The sequence below is a fragment of the Artibeus jamaicensis genome, unplaced genomic scaffold (assembly GCF_021234435.1).
Source record: "Artibeus jamaicensis isolate MK-2021 breed Jamaican fruit bat unplaced genomic scaffold, CSHL_Jam_final scaffold_660, whole genome shotgun sequence".
Taxonomy (NCBI): Eukaryota; Metazoa; Chordata; class Mammalia; order Chiroptera; family Phyllostomidae; genus Artibeus; species Artibeus jamaicensis.
In genome coordinates, this window is record NW_026522052.1 from 551,587 (window position 1) to 575,123 (window position 23,537).

Below are 23,537 nucleotides of genomic sequence, written 5' to 3' on the forward strand. Positions count from 1 at the left end.
AGCGTCTCCTCTCCAGCTCTGGTTCCTCAGGGCCTCCTGCCTTTTCGTCCCTTTATTTTTATTTTAGTGCAGTCTGGGGAGAGGAGGGGACAGATACCGTGTTCGGTCAGCCCTGCCGATCCCACTGGCGTGCGGTTTCTGCCTGGGCAGTTTCAGACCCGCTCCTGTCTTCAGGAGTTTCTACTTTAGGTGGGGAGGGGCCTCATGTAGGGTCCTGCCCAAGGGCTTTCTGGGGACAGTGACATCACAGGACAGTGGGTCAGTGTCAGATGGGCCTGGAGGTGCAGCTCTGCTCTGCTGCTCACCAGTCGTGTGATACTGAGGCGAATTACTCAGCCTCAGGAGCCCCACTATTGCTTCTGATCACTGGTGGTCGGGGGCTCTTGTTGGACAGGGAAGTGGGAAGACGCCCAGCTGGCCAGGCCTGTGCGGAACTGCTGGGCCTCCTCGATGGCCAGTGCGTGTGAGGGGCCTCTGCGATGGCCCATGCGAGTGAGGCCCACGCCTGGTGGGCAGAGCAGTCCGGGAGCCTCAGAGCCGAGTTCCCCACCGGGGTGGGCCTGGATCCGAGGTCGCAGGCCAAATGCAGCACATCTTTCTCAGGCATACCTTTCCTGGGTGGAGAGCCGTTTAAAAATTAATTTAAATAAAAACAACACATTATTGGATAGACTAGAAAACTAACCCTCCTCTAAAAGATAAAAGGGGCGTCTTTATTTAACTTGTTACTTTGTACTAGATGCTCGAGGTGCAGGGTAAAGATCAGATTCTTGGCTCCTGCAGACGAGTCTTTAACAGAAACGCACGTTCTGGTTGTAAAAACCGAGTTAACCAAGAACACATGCTTCGTGGGCGACTGCCCTGCGCGGCTGTGCTGAGCGGTGCAGCTGTCAAGATGAACAAGGCAAATCTGACATTGGTGGAACTCCACTCTAATTGGAGGTGGGAGGGAAGGTCGACATTAGCGAATTTACTTTGCTGGCGAACTAAGAAAGGCCCGGGGTGACTCACAGAGTCTCTCTGGCTTCCAGACAATCCTCGGTTTCTCTGCCCCTCTTCCCACTCACAGTGCTGGCCACCATCAACCTGCAGTCAAAGCACGAGCTGCAGTCACTGAGCGCCTTTCTCTCAAGTGTCCAGGTGAGTCGGGGGCAGGGGGCTGCCCGCCCTGCTGGACTTGAGGGTGGGGTTCCGAGGAAGGGTTAAGCTGGGCCTCTCCGTCGGGAAGCACTGGTGCTCAGCGTCCCCACATGGGCAGCGGGGCTCCGGGCTCTCAGCCTTTGTCTGACAGCCCTCATTGCACACTGAACATCACAGCCACCCCACCTGTGCACCACGTAGCCATGCCCCGGGCTGGGGGTGAGGGGTGGGGAGGCCAGTGTGGAAACTGCTCTGAGCTGTTGCTGTGTGGGCTGATGCATGAATGTGGTTTCCTCCTCTTGAGAAAGGGGGTCGTTTTTGGAGCTCTGGGCTTGGTGTGCTCACAGAGGCCTCATGTCTAGAATTTTGTGGATTCCACTAGGTCCAGATTGCTCAGATTGGGCACTGGGACCAAGGCGGGGGGCACCTCCCTGCCCTGTACTGTACATGTCTGACCGTAACCTGTAAGGCGCCTGTAGGCCTAGAAAGATTATGGCGGCCTGCGTGGCGCGAAGCCTGGCCCGTTCCACGTGCGAAGGAGAGAGGAGTTTCTGACGCATCTCTGCATCCACCGGACGCGTGGGAGTTTGCAGTGAGATCCTGTTCTGACTGATTTCTCTTGAGTGTGTGTTTCTCTCCTGAGGGTTTAGCTGTGTTGGGGCCTCGGTAGCTGGGGCCCCTTCACAGCACTGAGGGCTCCTGTGTCGCCGCATGTTACTGAAGGTGTGACTGCCCCCCCCCACTGCCACCTCTGTGGGATAAGTGCACGCTCCCTGGGCCCGGAGCAGAGCCGTCCGTGTCCCGTGAAAAGACACCAAGGAGAGCTGCTGGGTGGTCTCCCCCCACTGCGTATTTTTAGAGCAGAGTCAGGGACTGAAGGCACAGCTGTGCAAAGTCACCTAGGATGAGGGCCGTGCGTGTGTATGATGCAGCGATGGCTGCCGTTCGCGGGGACCAGCAGCATGGGTGGGGAAACTGCCATGGAAGAGGCAGGGCAGGCAGACTGCGTGAGGCAAACTGGGGAAGACAGTGGATGCTGGTGGGCCCCCTGCAGCCCCTCCTGCTGTCCTGCCCTCCTCCACTGGCCCTGGCATGCCCGTTCTGCCCTGGGGTGGGGCTCGGCTGGTTCCACTGCAGGGACGAGGGCGATGGGGCCTCCGGCTTTGTGGAGCTGCAGCCTGTTTGGGGGACGTACCCAACAATCCCCTAGGGACTGCACAGAGTTGTGCCTGCCTGACGTCCATCCAGGGGCAGTCCAGGGAGCTGCGGGCTGCCTGCCGCCCGCGGGGTGTACCCCCTCTTCCAGGAACAGGGGCAATGGCAGCACCCACTCACAGGGCTGTTTGGGAGTCACACGGGGTCATGCGTGGAAAGTGCCCAGACAGCAGTGCCTCATGTTCATATCTTCCTAGTTACCCTGGAGCATTGGCCTCCCCCACGGCCCCCTGCCGGGCATCCTTTTGACAGAGTGGCTCTGCTCAAGGCCTTCTGTCCAAGGTTCAGAGATGGCCATTCCCCGTACAGAGGGGATGTGGCTGCTGCCTTAGATCAAAGGCTCCTTCGAATGGTCCAACAGAACAGGCCTCGATCTGCTCCCCTTCGGGCACCAGGCAGCACCTCGCTGGTCCTTCACATCCACACTCTACGATGAAGATGATGAAGGCGAATGTTTCCTGAGCACTTCCTCATATCAGGTGCTGTGCGCCCAGGCCTTCATCCGCATCATCTCATTTAGTTTTCCCAGCACCCATGGCAGTGGGCTACCGCTGTCACAGTCCACAGTTCCGGAGACAGCCTTGTGGGGCAGCCAGAGGACACAGCTGTGAGCAGCAGGTGAAGGTGCCCACGTCTGAGCGAGTGCGCAGCTCTGGCTGGGGCCACAGTGCGCAGTGGCTGGGGCAGTGGGTGGACGCCCCCACCCTGACCCAGCCCCTGCAAGTCACCCCGACCTGCGGAACTCAGAGTCTGCATCTCCTTTCCAGTGACCTGAACGTCTTCCCATATGTCCCTTGTTCCTTTGTTGGAGGCCGATGGCGGTAAATAAAACCAAGGCACCAGTCTTGCCAAAAAAAAAAAAAAATCTTTGCTCTACTCCGACCTTTCCCCTGGCATGCTTGGTACCATTTACTTGATGGCCCATGTATCTGCCCTGTGGCCTTGGCCCCGATTTTCTTGCTTTGCGTTCAGTTGCATCTAAATGTATCACTGTCGCTAACAGAGAAGGTGCAGGACTAACGAGGAAGGCTCTTGTGCGGATCCTGAAATGCCAGCGGATCCATCCTTGCCCTCCGCCTCCTACCGCAGGAGCAGCTCTGGTGCTGCGGCAGCGCCGGGCAGCCCTGTGCTGGAGTCCGTCTCCCAGCCAGGCTCTGGGGCTCTGGGAATAGCTGCGCTGCAGCGCCCTGCTCTTCGACTCCGGGTTTGCAAACTGCTTTTGAAACTAAACTGGACCTTGAAGAGGGGCCCACTCTGCAGCCCTCTGGCTCTCCCAGCCACTCTTCCAGCTAAAAGGAGAAGGCCGAAGGGTTCTGTGTCCACAGTAAGCCACTCAGAAGTGGTTACCCTGCGAGACCATTCTTCCCTCCTGGAAGACGATAGGCAAAGCGTGGCTTGACCCAGAAAGTGGATCAATGTAGGAAGAGACTCCCCAGGCAGGTGCTGAACTCGGACGAAGACTCGCTTTTGAACAGATGCCCGTGCTTTCTCACCAGCACTGCACGCGGCAGGGTCTGCTGCACGTGCTGCCTTTGGGCGCACGTTCCACTCGCCACCTGCCCTGCGGAGGCCACACGTGGAGGCTCAGCCGGTGCAGGCGCATTCGTCCTCGCCTGTGCTCTGCTTTCAGTGGCCTCCAAGGCCAGGGGAAGAGCTGGCAGAACAGAGGGGCTGGCTTTCCCCTCCTGGAAGGGCTCCTCCCATCTGCCTTTTTTGACCAGCTAACTTCTGATTTTGTGGTGCCCAGGGGGTTCAGCCCAAGATGGTGATGGAGTACTGGACAGGGTGGTTTGACTCCTGGGGAGGCCCGCACAACATCCTGGATTCTTCTGGTAAGTGCTTTGGCGCTGCCTGTACCCACCGGGCATGCTGCCCCAAGAAACAGGAGTGAGTCCCGTGTTCTCTGCTAATCGATTCTGGGGCTCTTTGCATGTCGTAGTCTGCTGTTGACATTCCAGGATCATTTGTCTTGACATCTGAGTGAACAGTAGGACTTTCAATGTTGATTTATGATGTGTTTGTAATTGGATCAGTAACACATGCCAATTGCAAGCATCCAGCAAATACAGAAACTGTCTAAAGAAGAAATAAAGATCCAAGCACCCAGAGAAACCACTGGGATGTGGGTGTGGGCTGTCGTGGCAGCTCCTCCTCTGTGTCCGTCCGCAGCCCCGTGTGCACTCCCGGCAGAGAGGCACGCAAATGCCGCCGTCTCTGTCCTTTGTGCAGAGCACAGGTGGACAGCCTTTCTCTACTGTTAGCCACAAATTCCAGCACTGTTTTGAGGAATGCAAAGAAGCCTGTGGTATCTGGCTCCTAAATCTGCGTATTTACCCCACCTCTGAGGATGAACATGAGTTTGTTTCCTGTGTGTTCTGTAATGGGAACGCTGTTTCAGTGAGCATTCTCGAACACCCAGTTTTGCACACCTGGCATAATTCTCCCCCTGAGAATTTTCCAGCAATACAGTTGATACATGAATGCAGTTTTGATACATATTTACTAAACTGCTTTCCAGAAAGATTGCAGCAATTCTTAACTCTCCATTATTGAAAAGAGGAGCTGTTTCCCAATATTTATCAACACTAGGTATTAAAATAATCTTTAATATTTGCCATCAGACAGGTTATTGTCATTTTGCATTTCCTCAGGCAGTACTGCTTGTATATATTACTTACATTTCTCCTTCGATACCACCTCTTTGAGTTGTTGGTTGGCCCTGTAATACAGGTAGGACTGGGCAGGGAGTCAGCACTACATCCCTAGTGCGAGCCCTGTCTTTCTGCATCTCAGGAAGTGGGAGTGACGTTGGGAAACATGCCAGGTGGAGGCGGAGGGCTGACGGGGCAGCGGGCTGTCCGTGCCGCAGTCAGTGGAGCCTTGGCTGGGGCTTTAAAAACAACTGGAAGGCCCAGGCTCCAGGGCGAGGATTTCAGTGGCTTCTCCTTGTCCTCCTGTGATTGGGGTTTTAGTGAAAAGCTGGAGGACAGAGCCACGGAGCTGACCGTGAGGAGGGACTGGGGAAGGTGAGAGTGCCCCGGGGCCTTGGGGCTTGTCTCAGAGTTTGACTCACTCTGCACACCCGCTCTCCTGCCTCTTCCTGCAGATGTTTTGAAAACAGTGTCTGCCATTATTGATGCCGGCTCTTCCATCAACCTCTACATGTTCCACGGAGGCACCAACTTTGGCTTCATAAATGGCGCCATGCACTTTCATGAATACAAGTCCGACGTCACCAGCTACGGCAAGTACTCCTCAATTCCGACCCTCCCTGCAACACCCAACAATTGCGTCTCTGGATTTTTATGGGGGTCCTGAGGGACAGCTCTGGCACCTTGAGTGTCCTTGGCTCTGGAGTGCGGGGAAGGGGGAGGTTTGCTCTGGGAGTTGGAGCCGGCTGGCTGCCCGGGAGCCTCTGCAAGCCACTGCAGGAGGTGTGGGAGGCACCGGCAGGCGGGAAGGGCATTAGGTGAGAGCACCCGCTTCTTCCCACCCAGGCCTTCCCCACGAGGCTGGGAAGATGCCTGGAGTTTAGGGTTTTGCTGTGGTCACGGGCAGTTTTGGTGGCATTTTATAGTATTTCGTATTCGTAGTCCCTTCATGATGTCCCATACCAGAGGCATTTTGCCTCCCAGATTGCCGGGACCGGGAAGTGCTGCCCGGCCCACCTCTGCCTGCTCTTTCTGCTGCCACAGACACTGAGGCAGGGTGGCCAGTGACAGCGCCCTGGTGTCTTGCAGACTATGACGCAGTGCTGACTGAAGCCGGGGACTACACGGCCAAGTACACCAAGCTCCGAGAACTGTTTGGCTCCATCTCAGGTACCTGGCAACAACAGGCCCAACGCCAGCTGGGGCCTCGCTTCTGCTCGAAGGCCCCCCGCAGAGTTACCTCTTTGGGACCCTTCCTCACTCCCAGTAGACCCTTGAGGCTCCCAGAGAGCCTGGAGACGGGCCAGTTTGAGAGACCGTTTTCATCACGGTTTGTGTCTTGCCTAGTTTGCCTTTTTATAGGTGTTAGGACTCCTGAGTTCTGGAGAAAGCCCCTGTGCTCTCCCTGCTGTTGTGGGCCTGGCGGGGTCCAGGTGCATCAGAGGGCGGGACTGTTCCCCATTGTGTGCAGGATTAAGGAGGATATGGGCTGTGGGCAGGAGCCAGGGTTGGGGGCTGGAGGAGGCAGTGACTGTGTCTCCTTTCAGGATGGTCCCATGTGTTGTAGGTGGCCCTCTTCCTGCCCCACCTGAGCTTCTTCCCAAGACTGCGTATGAGCCACTGATGCCAGCTCTCTACCTGTCGCTGTGGGACGCCCTGCAGTTCCTGGGGGAGGTGAGTGCTGCCAGCAGGGCTGCCAGGCCAGGAAGGCCTCCCAGCAGCTGTCCTGCAGGAAGGGAAAACCAGCTCTTGATGACTTTGAGGCCCTCTCCACAGCTTTAGAAGTCAGAGTAAAGGGAACAGACTCTGCTGGAAGAGAAAGTGGGGACGAACAAAAAGAACTTGCAGAAGGACTGGGCACCACAAGTGGACTCTTTCTCTGCAGCCTCAGTGGGCACAGGGGGAGGCACAGAGGTCAGAGGTGGGAGGTCAGTCCGCCTCCTCTGAGAAGGGGGGTGCACCTCTTGCAGCAGAGGCAGAGGATGCGGTGAGCCCAAACAATGGTCACTGGGTGTCAGGGCTTCATCTGTTATTTTTACATCTTCCTCTTTCATAGCCCCCTTCCCTGCGACTCTGGGGAGCCAGGAGAAATCGGAATAAAAAGAGATTGTCCCGCCGCTGCCCTGTGGGGCCCTGGTCCCTGGCGGTGGGCAGTGGGGGTGGGGGCGTCTGTCTGCCACCCTGTGCTCCCACACAGGGACCCAGATGAGGTTGCCATCTTTTCCCTCCTTGATCTAGCCCTGTGCCTCCTGCCATCTTTTCTCTACACAGCCAACCAGGTCTGAGAAGCCCATCAACATGGAGAACCTGCCAATAAACAACGGAAGTGGCCAGTCCTTCGGGTATACTCTGTATGAGACAACCATCGACTCCTCTGGTGTCCTCAGTGGTCTTGTGCGTGACCGGGGACAGGTAAAGGTGTCTCTGCTAAATTCCCGTGGCCCTGCAGTGATGGAGCCTTACAGCGTACACTGGCTGTTCCTCCACTTAGCACTGGCGCGTGGCGATGGGCCCTCACCACCCCCTGCGCGGTCCTTGTCAGCTGCGGTCCTGGGCTCTCATTTCCTTCTGTGCCGGCCTCGCCCCTCCGCAGTGCACACAGGTGTCCTCTCCCTTTGCTTAGCAGAGCTTCCACTTACTCCTCCCTCCTGTCGACCTGTGGGCTATGTCTGTCTGGCAGGTATTCGTGAACACAGTGTCTGTTGGATTCCTGGACTACGAAAGGAAGAAGATCGCCATCCCCTTGACCCAGGTTTGTTTCCCGGGGAGTGGGGTGGGGGCTAGTGCCAGTCATTTCTGGAGAGTCAAAGAGCAAGACCTAAAACACAGGAGGCGCCTCATCCAGAGCTGGGTGTGGAGAGTGGGCAGAGCTGTGCTTTCTGACCATCAGGGACCTTTCACTGCCAGCCTCGGTGCTCAGGGGAGGACTGGGGGCCCGACGAGAAACTCCCGGGAGGAGTGGTGGCCTCAGGGCTGGGCACTCAGGCGCCCATCACCCGCCCCGGTGTCCCGGCAGGGCTACACCGTGCTGAGGATCTTGGTGGAGAATCGAGGGCGAGTCAACTACGGGGATGCCATTGATGACCAGCGCAAAGGTGGGTCACAGCACGTGCTGAGAGAAGAGCTGCTGACATCAGCATTCACCTGGCTAACCTTTCTCCATCCCAGCTCCTCAGCAGACCCCTGGGCTGATTGCAGGGAGGGGGTCAGGAGGAGCAGGGCGGGGAGGGGGGTCAGGGAGACCAGGGCTGGGACAGGGGTCAGGGAGACCAGTACAGGGAGGGGGGTCAGGAAGGCCCACTAGAACGAGGTGGACATCAGTCAAACGCCCACCTGGTCTGAGCTCTTCCCCATCAGCGCTCCCTGTGTGGCTGTCCTCGTGCCTGTGCTGGGCACCCAGTGGACGAGGAGCTGGCCTCTGAGGGTCTCCCTGGGCTTCAGTCTGCTCTGGCTGGGCACTGTCTGCTTGGTCTGTGGGGTTGGGGGGCATGGATACCAAGTAAGGCAGTACCCAGAAATCTAAAAAAGGGCGTAAGACTGTCCATTTGGGGTCCCTGCCCTGAATTTCTTGTCTTGGTCCACCTTGGGAAATCACTGGTGGTCTCATTCCAGTGGGGAGGGAATGTAGAGCACAGAGCAAGCAGGGCCTCTGGGTCTTCTTCTGGGAATAGTCGAGTAATTCATCACATTTTTCCTGGCTTTCTAGACCTTTCTGTTTAAGTTCACCTCTTCCTTCTTGTGTGTTAAAAGTTGTGTTTTTTTGCACACCATACTTTGCCATGCATAAAGCACACCCACATTTTGGGCCCAAACTCTGAGGAAAAAAATCTTTCATTTAAAGTTTTTATTTATTTATATTCAGAAACAAGACTGAGTCTCATATCCCAGGGTATTCTTTTGCACATGGACACCATTACTGCTTTCTAGAGTCACACTTTTAATGCATAAGCATGAGTAAAAGAAATGGAAACGTTGGCCCTGTTAAGGAATCGGTGCTGCCACGTGCAGTGCTCGTCCATGTCTGTCCCTTGAACGGTCGGGCACAGAGGACGCACTGGGCCCCGCGCGGTGTCGGTGAGTGAGTCACGGGGTGAGAGCCCAAAGTGGCTGCCCCTGTGGTGAGGGGCACTGGCGACTCCCAGCCCCCTCGGGAGTGTCTGCTGGAAATGAGGAAGCTCGTGTGCCTTCTGCCTGCCTGGGCAGCTGAGGGTGCAGCCATCGGGGGCCTCCTGGGCCCTGGGGGGCAGCCCTCTCGGGAGGGCCTCAGAGTAGCTTCCATCATGCCCAGCTGGCCCTCCCTCTTCCCTCGTCAGTCCCCCTCTTGGTCTCAGCGACCACTCCACATGGGTCCCTCTGCAGGCTGGTCCCCCCGACTGTGTGGGAGGAGACTGCCCAGCTGCTCCACGGTGGAGTGGCCCGCGGGGCTGCTCTGGGGCCCACAGAGCCGGTCCCTCCCCAGGGCACTAATTCATCGCGATTCGAGTGTGTGCAGTTCCCCAGACTCGAACACCCGTGTCACACTGCCATCTGTTCCCAACAGAAATGCTTAAAAAACAGATCTTTAATCCTAGGTCATGCAGATTTCTGGCTGGGGTTCTAGATCCGTGTAGTGTGGGACCCCACGAAACTGACCTTGAAGCTAGGCTAACAGCACTGCGACCCTTCGGTCATGTGCCCCTCTGGCCTCATCTTATTGTATTGGAATTCTCAGACCCCCAGGGGGAGCATCCTTCTCGGAAGGAGGCCGGATGTGTTCTTGCCCTTGATTTCCTCAGCACATCCTTGCCCTCCATGTGTTCTTCCATGCAGACCCTGGGCCTTGGCACACGGTGCAGAGCGCTCATCCTCCTCACCTTTGGGGTCTGTGGGGGTGCTTTATGCCACGTGCCGCACTCCTCAGGGAGTGTGAACTTCTGGGAGAATAGTCGCTGGAACTTCCTGGAACTCTCCCCGGCCCTTGGCCTTGCTCAGCTTTCCTCACCTCCGCCCCACAGGTTTAATTGGGAATATCTATCTGAATAATTCTCCCCTGAGAAACTTTAGAATCTACAGCCTGGACATGAAAAAGAGCTTCTTTCAAAGGTGGGTCCCCTTAGAGGGCTGTGGGTGGACCCCTAGATCAGCTGCAGAGAGAGCCAGGGAGGCCCCGAGAGGCTCCAGCCTCGCCCCTCCTCCTGCTCATGCTTGTGGCTGTGTGTGCAGGCTGCACCCACAGCACCTGGCCAGGGAGGGGCCGGCCTGTGCTGGAGCCTGGGGGGCTTCCAGGCACCCCCCCCACTGCTGTTTCCGTGCCCCTGCTGCCAGGCATCTGTGTGGGGAGATACAGGATGGGGCTCAGACCTGACAGAGTGCTCTCGTCCCTCCTGGTCTCCTGGTCTGTTCATAGGCTCGGCTCCAGCGCATGGAGCCCTCTCCCGGAAGCACCTGTGTTCCCTGCCTTCTTCTTGGGAGCCTTGTCTGTTGGCCTTTCCCCTTCGGACACCTTCATGAAACTGGAGGTTTGTAGTTCCTCCCTGCGGAGGCCCTCACGGGTCCTTGGAGTGCTCGAAGCCTGAGCCCTGAGGCAGGGCTTGTTCCCCACAGGGCTCTCCGAAGCCTTGCTGGAGCCCTCTCCATCACCTGGGGCCTAGAGGGCCCCCTCTGTGTGTTGCCTTCTCTCGGAGGGCCTCCAGGGTGGGCTCAGAGCAGAAGCACCCCTGGTGGCACTGCTCAGGGTTGAGGCTCCTGCGTCTCATCTGAGCTCCTGTGCCCTGCTGAGAATTTGGAGCTGGGGGGGGGGTGGGCGGTGGCAGAGGGAGAGACGGGGCTCCCACCTGGTGCACCCGGGCTCTCTACCTACCCCTCGCACCGCCCTGTTAGAAGCCCAGTGGATGTACAGCGTGTGTCCCCCTGTCGCTGCCTTCCTGTGGGACCTCACGTTGCTGCCTCTGGGGCTGACGAGTGCTCCCTGCTCTGCCTCCAGGGCTGGGAGAAGGGGGTGGTGTTCGTCAACGGCCAAAACCTTGGACGCTACTGGAACATCGGACCCCAGGAGACACTGTACCTCCCAGGTGCCTGGTTGGACCAAGGCATCAACCAGGTGGGAGCGCTTGCAGCCCCTTCCTCTTCCCGCCCTCCCTGGTGTCACAGTGTTTCTGGGGGGGAGGCAGGAGGCCCTGTTACTGTCTGTTAAGCCTGGTTCAGGCAGCACAGGGCAGATGTTCCTTTTCCTCCCACCTCATCCAGTCTCCCTTTCTTTCCCCCGGCTATTCCGTGCCTGTTCCACCACTCCCTTCCCCCTTTGCATCTCCCCCCTCTACTTCTTCCTTCTCTGCCCTTTCCTTACCCTGTACATGCTCTACTCTGAGTGTGCAGCCCTAAGAGAGCTGCTTGCCTTAGCTCTAGCGTGTGACCCACAGCTCCACTGTTACACGTCCGATGTCCCTGTTCTCCCTGAGGTCAGGTGCCGGGGATGGAGGGTGGTGGCATCGCAGCTCTATACCGAGGCTGTGGGGAGGGGCTGAGGTTTTGCCCCGCCCCTTCCATGCTTCTCCCTCCTGCCGATTGGCTGTGGTCCCTGGTCCGTCCAGCCCTGCTCCCAGCCCCTTCCCTCACGGCTCCCTCACCTGGCTCCCGACAAACCTTGACAGTCTCATGACCCCAGCCCTTCTCTCCCCAGGTCCTTGTGTTCGAGGAGAGGATGGCAGGCCCTGTGATCCAGTTCACGGACACACCCCACCTGGGCAGGAATCAGTACCTCAACTGAGCGGTGCTGCCAGGGCCTTGCGGTGGCGGGTGTGGAGCGGGCCCTTCCTCGCTGAGGCCTGGAGGCCTGGGGTGCTGCCCCTCACGCTCCACCCAGCAGAGCTCCCCTGTCTCTCGACCTCAGGGCTCCACCTCTGCCCAAGCTCCAGTGCAAAGCCCTATTTCTGACCGGACAGAGCGGGGGGTGGCAGGGGAGGACCCCCTTCTTCCCCGCACAGGGTCTTGACTGGACTCTGTGGAGGGCATCTTTCTTACTCCCTGCTCTTCTGAGAGAGGACAGAGGGATGACCGACTGTCCTGCCAGATCTTCATGTGGCCACCCCTGGGCCACAGAAGTCCGGACGGGCCAGGCGGGTGCCGCACGCGGGTGTGCTGCACGCAAGTGTGCCCCCGTGAATGTTCTCACCTGGCCTGGCTTCAACTCTCAGGGCCCCTTTCTTTCCTCAGTAGTGGCTTTGTCACCATCTGTAGAGGACAGTGAAGGGGGCGTCTCCCCTGAGCCACTGCTGTTTCCTCCCAGCCCTCCCCGAGTCTTCTCTGGGATTCTGGAAGAAACGCCACTTGACCCGACTCCCTTCTGACGTGAAGACAAGCTGAGCTTAAGAGAAGCAGACATACTCAGCCCCTTATTTTCCTGAACTAGAGGGTATTCCCATTCTTCTCAGGGAGAGGAGGAGGAAATGCAGAGCCCAGTGGAAGCCAGGCCCCTATCCCTGGGTACAGGAGGAGAAGGGCAGCAGGCCAGCTCCAGTGGCCTAGTTGGAAGGGTTGCCTCCTGGGACACGGCCACCACGGGGCCTGCAAGCCTGGCACAGACCTTGCCTCCAGCTGGGTCTCCCTCCCCCAACCTCCTGTGACCAAGTAGAAGGAGGAGAGGCACTTTCTTTGCAGTCGTCTGCCCAAAACTGAGGTGCTGGTTCTGGAGCTTGGGTTCAGTGGTTTGGCTCAGGCTTGCTGTCCTGACTTGCAATAAAGCAATATTGTTGAATCGAACCCTTTGCCGCTATTTCTCGGATCCCGTCTGTGCTGCTGACAGCCAGAGGAAAAGCTGTGTGCAGCCAGGCACACACGTAACCCTTCTGCCACTCGGTTCCCAGAGGCTGACGCCATACCATGTTCCTCGGGACCTCCATCTCCTCTGAGAAGTCACTGTGGATTGGAAGTGTCCTTGGAGACAAGGCCACTACGAACGCACTCTGGTGCAGGTAGGCACAGGGGCAAACAGCCGAAGGCTCTACCTGTGAGTCAGCTACAGTGGGCAAGTTTTCTTCTCAAACGACATCTAGCCTTTACTGCCACAGACTAATGATTTTCCAAAGTAGGCAAGTCAGAAAGGGGCACCCCCACAGGGCAGGGCCCACCGCAGGAGCCCTTGAAGACAGGTGGGGGCAGCCTGCCAGGAGCCTCACAGGCTCTCACCCTGTGCTTGGTTAAGGAGAGGTTTCCACACAGCGGCGTGCCCAGCCGCTGGGGCCTAGAACTGAGCCGGGTCAAGGACAGTCGCAGAGCCCGGCCCAAGGGTTCCCCCGGGAGCACAGAGAGGGGGCTTAGTACAGTGAAAAGCATGCACCATGGCTGGGCAGCCAGGTGGGGCAAAGCCCCACCACTGATGAGACCAGAACTACTTGGGCACGGCAGGCGCTGGGCAGCAGGGTCTCCTGCCCTCGCTTTGCATCAGACTGTGCCTCTGCAAAGCTCTACATAGGTTGGCTGCTGTTGGAAGGCATAACAGGAGGCTGGTGAATCCTTTCATAAAGTGAAGAATCCCCTCAAATCACTCTCTTAACAGGAGCTGCATGGGGATGCACTGGCCCTTCCTCACAGTGAGGCCTTCTGCCCCAACTCATGGCTCTTGCCTCTTATCTGCCAGAGAGCCCTGCAGCTCCTCACCATCAGAGCCCCTTGTCTGAGATCGTCCTCCAGAGCTTTCCCATGGGTCACCCAGATCTTCCCAACTGCATGGGCGCGCAGGTTCTTGAAGCCTCCTCCCACCACTCCAACGTCTGCCAGCAGGCTGCAGGCCCACTCCCTGGCCTCTTCCCTTTGTCCACAAGCCGTGGTGGCTTCAGTCACCTGGGGCTTGCAGACAGCCTGGCACTCATACTCTCCAATCTTGATCTCCGCCTGGGCTTCAGGTGTACTGGCTACCATGCACTCCCCTCTCCTGCACGTGTGTAATGGGCACGTGACCTTGAACTCCAGTTACTGCCATGTCACCCCTCCTTCACTCTGCCCCCTCTCAGGAAGTGGCAGTCCTATTCGGTGTCTCGGGTGTGTTTCTAACTCCCCTCCTCCGTGTCCCACATCCGCTCATCAGCCACTTGGCCGTCCTGCTTCAATTTTGTTAGTTGTAATCAGTCTGTTCAGATTTTCTGTTTCTTGATTTAGTTTTGGGAGATTTTATGTTCTAGGAATTTATTAATTTCTTCCAGATTGTCCAATTTGTTGGTATATAGTTGTCCATTATATTTTCCTTTTTTTTTAGATTTTATGAGAGAGAGGGGAAGGGAAGGAGAAAGGAAAGGAGAGAGAGGGAGTGTGTGGCTGCCATTTCACATGCTCTGTACTGGGGACCTGGTCTGTAATCCAGGCATGTGCCCTGACTGGGAATTGAACTGGCTACCCTTTGGTTCATAGACTGCACTCAATCCACTGAGCTACACCAGCCAGGGCATCATTATATGTTCTTATATTCCTTTGTATTTCTGTGGTGTCAGTTATTCTTCTTTCATTTCTTTTTTTATTCTTCAATTACAGTTTACATTTAATATTATTTTGTACTAGTTTCAGGTATACAGCATAGTGATTAGACAATCATATACTTTATAGAATATTCCCCCTGCTGTCCTTTTTTATTTCTGCTTTTATTTATTTGGGTCCTCTCTTCTTTTTTACTTGAGTTTGTCAATCTTGTTTATCTTTTCAACATTCTTGGTTTCACTGATATCTTGTATTGTCTTTTTTAGACCTTGTTTTATTTCCACTTTCATCTTTATTTTCTTTCTTCTACTCACTGTGAGCTGTGTTGGTTGTTCTTTTCCTAGTTTGTTTAGGTGTGAGGTTAGATTTGAGACTTTCACATAGGCCTGCAATGAATTTCTCTCCTAGCACTGCTTTTACTGTGTCCTATAGATTTTATGTTGTTGTGCTTTCGTTTGCATTAGCCTCAAGGTAGATTTTGATTTTTTGCTTGATCTCATTGTTTAGTAACATGTTATTTAGTTGCCACATGCTTATGCATTTTTCAGGTTTTTTCCTTGTAATTTATTTTTAGTTTCATACCCAGGTTGTCAGAGCAGATGCTTGTTATGATTTCAGGGTTCTTCAATTTGTTGAGACTTGTTTTGTGACCTAATGTGTGGTCTGTGTGGGGAAGTGCTCTCGTGTGCACTTGAAGAGAATGTATTCTTCTGCTGGAGTGAATGCTCTGAAAATATCAATGAAATCTATCTGACTTAGGGTGTCATTTAAGGCTGTTGTTCCCTTGATTTTCTGTCTGGAAGATCCATCCATTGATGTCAATTGGATGTTAAAACCCCCCACTCAGACTGTATTACTGTCCATCTCTCCATTTACATCCATGAATGTTTACTTTAAATATTGAGGTGATTCTATGTTGGGTGCCTCTATGTTACAAGGGTTATATCCTCTTGTTGGATTGATCTTTTTATCATTATGTAGTGTCTGTCTTTGTCCTTATTATGGCTTTGTTTTAAAGTCTATTTGGTCTGATATTAGTATTGCTTCTCCAGCTTTTTTTTCATTTCCAGTTGTATGAAATATCTTTTTCCATCTCTTTACTTTCAGTCTGTGTGTGTCTTTCATTCTGAGATGAGTCTCTTGTTGAAGCATATATTTATGGGTCTCGTTTTCTTATCCTTTCAGCCACCCCGAGTATTTTGTTTAGAGTATTTGTGGCATTTATATTTACAGTGATTATTGATAGGCATGTATTTATTGCCATTATATTCTTTATAATTACGTTCCTTCTTTCTTCTTCTTTTTCTTAAAGAATATCCTTTAACGTTCCTTATAATACTGGTTTGGCAATAATGAGCTCCTTTAGCTTTTGTTGTTGAGAAGGTCTCTATTTCTCCTTCAGTTTTAAATGACAGCTTTGCATCACTTTGAATAATCCATGCCAGTTCCTTCAGACCTGAAGTGTTTCCGTTGAAAAGTCAGTTGTCAGTCTTATGGGAGCTCCCTTGCTGGTAAACAGCTGTCTTTCTCTTCTGCTTTTCAGCTTCTCTGTCTTTAACCTTTGTAATTTCAAATATTAAGTATCTTGGTGTGGGCTTCCTTGGGTTCTTTTTGGGAACTCTCTGCTTCCCAAACTTGTGTGTCCTTTTCCTTCACCAGGTTAGGGAAGTTATTTCAGTTGTTATTTCTTCAAATAGGATCTCAGTCCCTTGCTTTCTCTTTTTCCTTCTGGTAACCCTATGATGTGAATGTTGTTATGCTTGATATTGTCCCAGAGGTCTCTGAAACTATCCTTGTCTTAAAACATTCTTTTTTTTTTCTCTGCTCTTATTGTGAGTGTTCCACAATGCTGTTTTCCAAATCACTGATTTGATCCTCTGCTTCGTCTAACTTGTTGATCCCTTCTGGTATATTCTTCATTTCAGACATTCTGTTCTTCATTTCTGACAGGTTATTTTTTTGTGGTTACTATGTCCGCTTTTATGCTTCCTATCCATTTCTTTAAATTCTCACTGAATTCATCCCTTCTTCCCCCAACTTCCTTGAGCATCTTATAAGCAGGTTTTGAACTCTGTATTTGGTAAATTGCCTGCCTCCATTCCATCTAGTTCTTTTTCTGGAGATTCCTCTTACCCTTCTATTTGAGGCCTTTCCCTCCATTTTGGCTGACGCTCTGTGCCTGTTTCTGGTGTCAGGTGGATCTGCTGTGTCTCCCAGCCTTGGCATGGCGGCCTTATGTCGTGGCTGTCTTCTGGGGCTCAGTGGCACCACCTGCCTGATCACCTGAGTGACGTGCTCCAGGAATGTCCCTTGTGTGGGTTATGTGATCCCCCCATTGTCATTTTGTCTTGATTTCTCTTGGTGTATCCATGCATGCATGGGACTGCGTGTGAGGGCTGACTTGACCGCAGCATGTGAGCTGCTGTGCAGGGCTGGCACCATGAGGCAGAATTCACCCCAGCAGGGTCTGGAGCCCACTGCGCCCCCTCTGGAGGTTCTGCTTGTAGAGCTAATGGGGCCACACTCTGGTGTGGGCCTAAGCCTGTCACCAAGTGTGTTGGTTTTGGGACCTCTTGGGAGAGACTCCATCAGGTGCTGCGTACGACCAGCCCTGGGCCACCTGTTCAGAGCTACAAAGCAGTCCACAGTATGTGGTTGCCTCTGCTGGGCCTGAATGATTGTTGAAGGAGTTATGCTGCACACCAAGGCGGGCTTCCACCAGCACTGAGTCTGGGGCAGGTCACTGGTCAGCTGCCTATTAGGCCCAGTCACTGAGCCCTTGGCAGTGAGTTGTGTGAGGTGAGGGTCTCAGTGTGTCACCATGTACGGGGCGAGAGGTGTTCACCAGATTGATACAGATTCATACCTGGTACCAGTGCTGGGTCTGAGGCCACTCAGCAATGTCTCAAGGCTCACCAAGGCCAATGGCCACCTGCCTGGGACCTGTGCACCTGTGTGGTGGGATGGGGTCTCAGAAAAACATCAGGGTGATGCCAACAGAATTCATCAGGCTGAAACAAATAAAGATTTGGCCATGTGAAGGGAGGACTCTGCACCAGTTGTGTGAGCAAGGGAGAAATGGCCCCTGTCCTGAGCCACACAATTCAGTCGTTCCCTGTCATCTCTGCCCCTTGGGTCTGTCTAGACCTCCCTGAGAATGGCCCCAGGAGCCAGGCTGGCCACAGCCAAGAGACTCCTCCACAGGACACAAATTCAATGGGGTGGGGCCCCACAGGGTCGGGGGTGGGGCTGGTTCACAGTCCTAGATTGATACCTTATGGAGGGGAGCACTTGACCCAGGAAAGATGGCACCTGTGGGCAGTGTGGGAGAGGGACTCAGCACAGGGACCCTGGCAGCTGTCCCTTCAGCCTCTCCCCAGATGGGCCTCTTAAACACATGGAGAGTTCAGCCAGGGCTCTCTGCCCCAAAGCTAACACTTTCCTCCAGCTCACTGTCATCTTGTGCGTGCTTAGTGCAGAGCCCACGCCCAGCCTGCCCTCACCCCCTCTCTGTGTACTGTCAGCCCCAAACATGGAGGGATTCTAAAGGGCCAGTTGGACCATGTCCCTCCTCTGCTCCAAACCCTCCAGTGGCTTCCCTTTTCACTCACGGAAGCCACAGCTTTACCCAGGTTCCCAGCACCAGCCAGCACATTCTGTGCCTCCCCTCTTCCCACGTCTCTCCCACCTCCTCCCACTGACCACCCCCTCCCCAGTCAGCTGCAGTCACATGGGCAGTTTTGCTGGGTTTTCACATATGCTGAGCACCTTCCCAGCAGGCAGAGAGTTCTCTTCTCTGGGGTGCTCTGCCCAGATAACAGCGAGTCTAATGCTGCCGCTCTGCGTCACCTTACCAGGAGGGCCTTTCTGAGGGCCCCGTGCAGGCCGGGACTAGGTCCTCTCCATGGCTTCACTCTGTGTCCGCCCACCCCCCGAGCCTCATTCTTGTCCCCAGACCAGATCACAGCTGAAGCACTAAAGATTGCTGACCATCCACGTCCTCTTGGGAGAAAGTAAGCTCCATGAAGACCAGCGCTTCGTGTTTCCGCTGCTGTGTGCTGGCTCCCGGAATACAGCCTGTTCCCAGGGGCATCTGACAGATAAATCTTTGGTGAAGGGTTAAGCAATAAAATGGACTAAAATGAAGCAGGGATGAGGAAGATTAGGATTGTTAAAAACCATATCTGACTTTTAATTTTGAAAACAAATTAAATACAGTTAAATTAAAACAGACCAGATGGTGCAGCTGCGTAGCTCCACTGCCCCCGTCTCTGAGACCCCCAGCCCCCGCTTCACTCCTCCGTGTGGTCTCCATGTGGGGAGCAGGGAACAGACCAAAGTTGGAAAACGAGTCGCCGTCACTGACCCACTTCTGATTTCTAACACACTCCTTCCCAGTAAAGGAGAGAGCTGCCGTCTACCGGGGTGATAATTATAAATAAATAAACATGCAGCTAGAAGAGGATAGTGGGCGAAAACAACTAGCATCTGCCCCCCGAAAAAAGTAATAGAGAAAATACCTCATTTTGTTCATTATCAATTTCCTGAAAATGAGCCCTGGGTACCCTTCCGCTGCCACCTGGCTCTGGCTGAGAAGTTTGCCTAAGGGCAGCCAAGCTCACCTGGGCGTTCAGGTCTGGGTTCAGGGAGGAGGCTGTGAAGCCTGGGCCTGAATCCACTCCCTGGGTGGCTGTCGGGGGGCCACCCCCTCCCTTCTCTCCCATGCCACACCGCTGGATTCTGAGGGCTGGATTTCCAAAGCAGCACTGGAAATGGAAGAGGCTGGGGAGTGTCCTGCAAGGTGGCTCAGGGGTGTGAAGGATATAATCCCAGCAGAAGGGTTCATGACTACTGTGGAGAGTTCAGTCCATTTCAAAACAGGCAGCCAATGCTACTTTTTTAATGTTCGGGTGGCCAGACTAAGTCCTATCCCCCACCCGCCCAGGAGTGGGTTCTCAGTGGTCCTTGGACTGGTCCTGTGAGTTTAAATGAAGTGGGTGCTGTTAGCAGTTAAAAATAAACATCTTCAGTAGGCTCAAGCCTTCCCTTTTCCTCCACGTGGGAGGAAAATTGTGCTTCCAACTTTCAGGAGCAAGAGTGAGACAGCCACCAGAGGGCCCTGTCCCCAGCTGGAAAGCCAGGGGCTTTTCTGGTGGCCTGGGGAAGCGGACACTCTCTCCCCCTGGTGGAAGGGAGTGGCTGGCACATGCACTGTTCTTTGCAGCTGGACCTGAGGAGGCTCGCTCTGCACGCTCCCCACTTGGGGAGAAGTGAGATTTTCTTTCCCATTTAGTATTTGAGAGACAGTGATCTCCAAAGCAGTGTGTGCTCAGGCTTCCGCTCAGTGTCCAGACGGTCTCTGCCTTGTTTCCATCAATCCCTTGGCCAATGCAAAACCCCCTGTTACCCCCCCACCAGGGGCAGGAGGGGTCTTGGACTTGCCTTGGCCTCCCTCTTCTTTCTGCCTCTCACACCCCTGATCACTTGGGCCATTGAGGTCTGTGGTTCTCAGGGGCTTCAGGAAGAGGGCTCCTGCCCTCCCCGTCCTGGCCCAGGCAAGGGCCCTGCAGCCCAGTGGGCAGTGGGGGTGGCAGTGTGGGGACAGGGGCCCATGTTGTCTTAGTCCAGGTCAGTGCGTGACCTGTGCTGGCTCAAGGTCCCACCTGCTTCTCTGTGCTGCAAGGAGCAGGCCTGAGGGGCATGGACCGGAGGAAGGGACTCTTCTCCCACCACAGCCTGAGGTACAGAGGGAGCCTGCTGGAAGGCCCAGGCTCCCCTCACGCAGGGCTGGTTGCCTATTGGGATCAAAGACAGAATAAGAACGAGAGGAAAGCCACAGAGGCAGGTGTACTTGGGAGCAGCTCTCCGAGGAGGGGTCGGGCTCCTGATACCCGGGCAGGGCCTGCTCTCTGGTCTTCAGAATTCTCTGGCTGGCTGCCCTGTGAGGCCATGCTGGACTTCGGGAGCCAGGAGCAGGGAGCCGGGCTGTGAGGGGTGCACCCTCCACTTGACTGCCGAATCTTGTCATCTCCCTCCCAGGCTAGCATCACTCTGGGGCTTGGGTGAGCCCCTTGCATCTGCTGCTGCAGGCCTGTTGATGCAGGAAGCTCTGGGGAGGGGTGCTGGGGCACCCGTGTGCCGGCTTGGGGGCGGGGCTAGCAGCTGGGCCCTGGGCACGCTGGATGGGAGAGAACAGCATGTCTGGATTTCTGTGCTTTAGGTTCTCCGTCCTTTGTCCTGGCATTAGGCTGGGCTCTCTCTGAAGCCCCAGCATAGAAAAGAGGGTGCTGGCCATTCCTGTGGAGTTTGCCTTGGTGGGGCCGTCAACTGTGGGAAGAGAATGGAAGGCCAGGAGCAGGGTCTGAGAGGAGGCTCCTGTGAAGGGGGGAGGAGCAGCGGGTGAGGCAGGTGCCTGAGCAGCCAGCCAGTCTGGCCCAGCTACTCCAGCCTTAGTCCCCAAGAAGGTCCATGGCAGAGCTGCACAGAGCCCAGTGCTGAGGGGGCAGGCTCCTCCAGGGACCTTGTGAAGGGGAGGCAGGGGATGTGGCTCTGCACTGGTGGGTCTCAGCGGCACTGGCCCAGCCAATTCGTTAAGTTCAGGGAGGGAACAGTCAGACTGATGCCCTGGGGGTCCCTGGTGGGCAGGGCACTTGCAAACGTGACACAGAGCTGCCATTAAACTCTAGGACTAGAGTTCAGGTGTGTCCCACGGGCTTAGCTCCCACCTCTGTGATGACATCATAGAAGTGCCCAGAGGACATTCCTGGCTTTGCCAATTTCTTGGCACAGTTCATTTCATTCATTAGTTTTTCTGAACATCATTTCTTTACGTCTAAATTGTAGGCAGGTCCTGTGGCCCACTTTAATAGAAGCTTTTAAAAATGAAACAACAATAACACCAACACTTATGTAGGACTTATTATGTGCTAGAGACTGTTCTTGGTACCCCCAATGACCCATTGAAGCCCTGAAAAAGAAAGGTAAAACAGGGAAGAGTGGTGGGCCAGGGGCTGACCCAGGACTGGGCTCCCACTCAGACCACTGCACTGCACGGTCACCGTTGAGAGACTCATGGACTCGTTACGTGAGGTGGGAGCAGTGAGTGAGGGCCCTCGTCACAGAGGGGTGACCAGAGAGGGATCCACAGTGCAAGACAGCTTAGGAGAGTACACAACAGTGCCTTGCAATGGGACAGGTGCCGTGGCCAGAATAACAGTGGTCACCAGGTGAGGTCTGGAAGCAGAGGCCTTCTGACACTGTTGCAGAAGGACCCAGCTGTGGGGTCGGTCAGCTCCTGTTAATTTCTGGACAGTGCCATGGGGAGGGGACTTCGCCATGCCTCTTCCACTCATGCTAGCACTTCCCTGCCTGTCCCTCCACAATTAAAGACCAAGAGGAAAGGTCTTGGCAGGTTTATTCTGCGTCCAAACATGGCACCCACTGCCCCGTGCAGCGCTGCCCTCGTCCCCCCCATACCTGTATCCCGGGCTCAGATCTCCACGGCAGGGTCAGTGAAGCCTTTCTTCCCCTCGTTCACCAGCACCGGCTTCTCTGTCCGCGTGTGCCACACTAGGATCTGTGTGCCCAGACGAGAAGCAGTGTGGGCAGGCCCCCGACCTCACCCCACCACCCCCTGCCCCCCTCACACTCCACAAATGTTCCTCCTGCACCTCCCATTCTGGCCTTTCTCTAGATGGAGAAAATCCATCTAGATTTTCTCCATTGCTCTTAATTTCTACCTACCACCTCGCTCTTGCTGTTTTGCATGTCTGATGCACTCAAAATAGCTGTTGGGAACAGAAAGTCTACAGCTATAGAAAAATAGACAAATCATCCTGAAGATTTTCTCTCGCTTCTCAGCCTCCCCTGCAGTTCTTAATGGGTCTCTCTAGACAGGGGGAAAGTTGTTCAGGACCCTTCAGCTCAGCCAAATGATGGCCCAGGTCCTAGCTGGAGAAGTTCAAACTAGTCACAGTGTGCGCCTGCATGTGTGTGTCCACATGTGTGCACACGTGCACGTGTACTTGGCAGGGAGGTTGTAGAGGGAGGCAACACAGTCCTTGGCTCTGCCTCACTGATCACCACCCTCTGCATTTCCCCACTTGACTTTAGCGTGGCTGCCGGACGGCTGACAAGCTGCCTTCTTGGCTGGGGCACAGGAAGGCTGGGCTCTGGGCCTGCTCTTTGCAGGGCCATTTTGAGGCCTTTCTTTCCTGCCCAGATCTGCAGGGAGGGTTTGGATGGGCTTGGAAACACTTGCATTGCAGCCGTTAGTTCCGCTGAGGGCCTTACCTTGGTGCAGTTGGCTGCCTTGGGCTCCAGGTCATTGAGGGTGACGAGCTCTCGGAGGAGGCTGCTCTCCTGATAACCTCCTTTGACACCACGCAGCTTGAAGTAGGCCTGGCTTCGCTGTAGAATGAGCCGCAGGTTGACCGCAAATCCCGCCATGTCTATTGCAAACGGTCGGTGGGGGTCAAACACTGTCTTCCAGCCGACCACCTTCCCTGCCCCGTTGACCCGTGGGGCCTCGTACCGAAGGCCGCCGACGAAGGCGACAGGCCACACGGACACCCTCCTGGTGCTGCGCATCTACAAGGGGGACCCAGAGTCAGGACACCTGGGACTGCTGACAGGGACTGCTGCCCGATCCCGTGGGAGGTGACATCCATTGACGCCAGGCTCACTGGCCACCTGACGCCACGTCGGGGACTCAAGCTCGGTCTGTCTCCAGACTTGCCCCCGTGGTGGGCATCTATGGAGGAACATGGCCTCTTAAGCCAACTGCTCTTCCCTCCTCTCCACACACCACTTTCCTCCTTGCTGCAAACCTGTCTTCCTAATTTAGAGTCTGACCCCCGACCCCAAGGCCATGACCCACCAACCCCAGGGACCCTGACACTGGTCCACACCTCATTCAGAGGATGCCTCCACTCCACAGCAGCACTGTGGTCTAGAAGCTCCTGCACCCCCTCATTCCTTTTAACGCAGGGGAATGCTGAGGCCGACAGCCAGACTTCCCATCCTGGCTCCGGTCCCCTGCAGTGTCCACCCGCTCTGGCCCGGTGCCCCTCCTGCACCCATTCCCGC

At 55.1% G+C, this 23,537-nt stretch overlaps 2 protein-coding genes across 12 annotated transcripts in view; one reads left to right on the forward strand and one right to left on the reverse strand.

The window, feature by feature from the left end:
- GLB1L2 (galactosidase beta 1 like 2) overlaps positions 1-12,309 on the forward strand; it is a 51,266-nt gene extending 38,957 nt beyond the window's left edge. For 3 of the 5 annotated variants that reach the window (XM_037159340.2, XM_037159341.2, XM_053659405.1), the window contains 12 exons: positions 1,070-1,140; positions 4,103-4,187; positions 5,462-5,599; positions 6,096-6,176; positions 6,574-6,680; positions 7,278-7,418; positions 7,687-7,758; positions 8,023-8,101; positions 10,001-10,088; positions 10,393-10,504; positions 10,969-11,085; positions 11,665-12,309. In XM_037159340.2, the coding sequence (XP_037015235.2) occupies positions 1,070-1,140; positions 4,103-4,187; positions 5,462-5,599; positions 6,096-6,176; positions 6,574-6,680; positions 7,278-7,418; positions 7,687-7,758; positions 8,023-8,101; positions 10,001-10,088; positions 10,393-10,504; positions 10,969-11,085; positions 11,665-11,751 (1,178 nt within the window). In that variant the 3' untranslated portion in view covers positions 11,752-12,309. Of the gene's footprint in view, positions 1-1,069; positions 1,141-4,102; positions 4,188-5,461; positions 5,600-6,095; positions 6,177-6,573; positions 6,681-7,277; positions 7,419-7,686; positions 7,759-8,022; positions 8,102-8,933; positions 9,049-10,000; positions 10,089-10,392; positions 10,505-10,968; positions 11,086-11,664 lie in introns of those variants that run through there. The other 2 variants (XM_053659406.1, XM_053659407.1) reach the window with 2 other exon arrangements.
- A 6,379-nt stretch (positions 12,310-18,688) lies between these two features.
- Positions 18,689-23,537, reverse strand: part of B3GAT1 (beta-1,3-glucuronyltransferase 1) — a 29,368-nt gene continuing 24,519 nt past the window's right edge. For 3 of the 7 annotated variants that reach the window (XM_037159337.2, XM_037159332.2, XM_037159335.2), the window contains 3 exons: positions 22,743-23,039; positions 21,927-22,026; positions 18,689-20,825 (listed from right to left, as the gene is read on the reverse strand). In XM_037159337.2, the coding sequence (XP_037015232.2) occupies positions 21,940-22,026; positions 22,743-23,039 (384 nt within the window). In that variant the 3' untranslated portion in view covers positions 18,689-20,825; positions 21,927-21,939. Of the gene's footprint in view, positions 20,826-21,926; positions 22,027-22,742; positions 23,040-23,537 lie in introns of those variants that run through there. The other 4 variants (XM_037159333.2, XM_053659454.1, XM_037159336.2 and 1 more) reach the window with 4 other exon arrangements.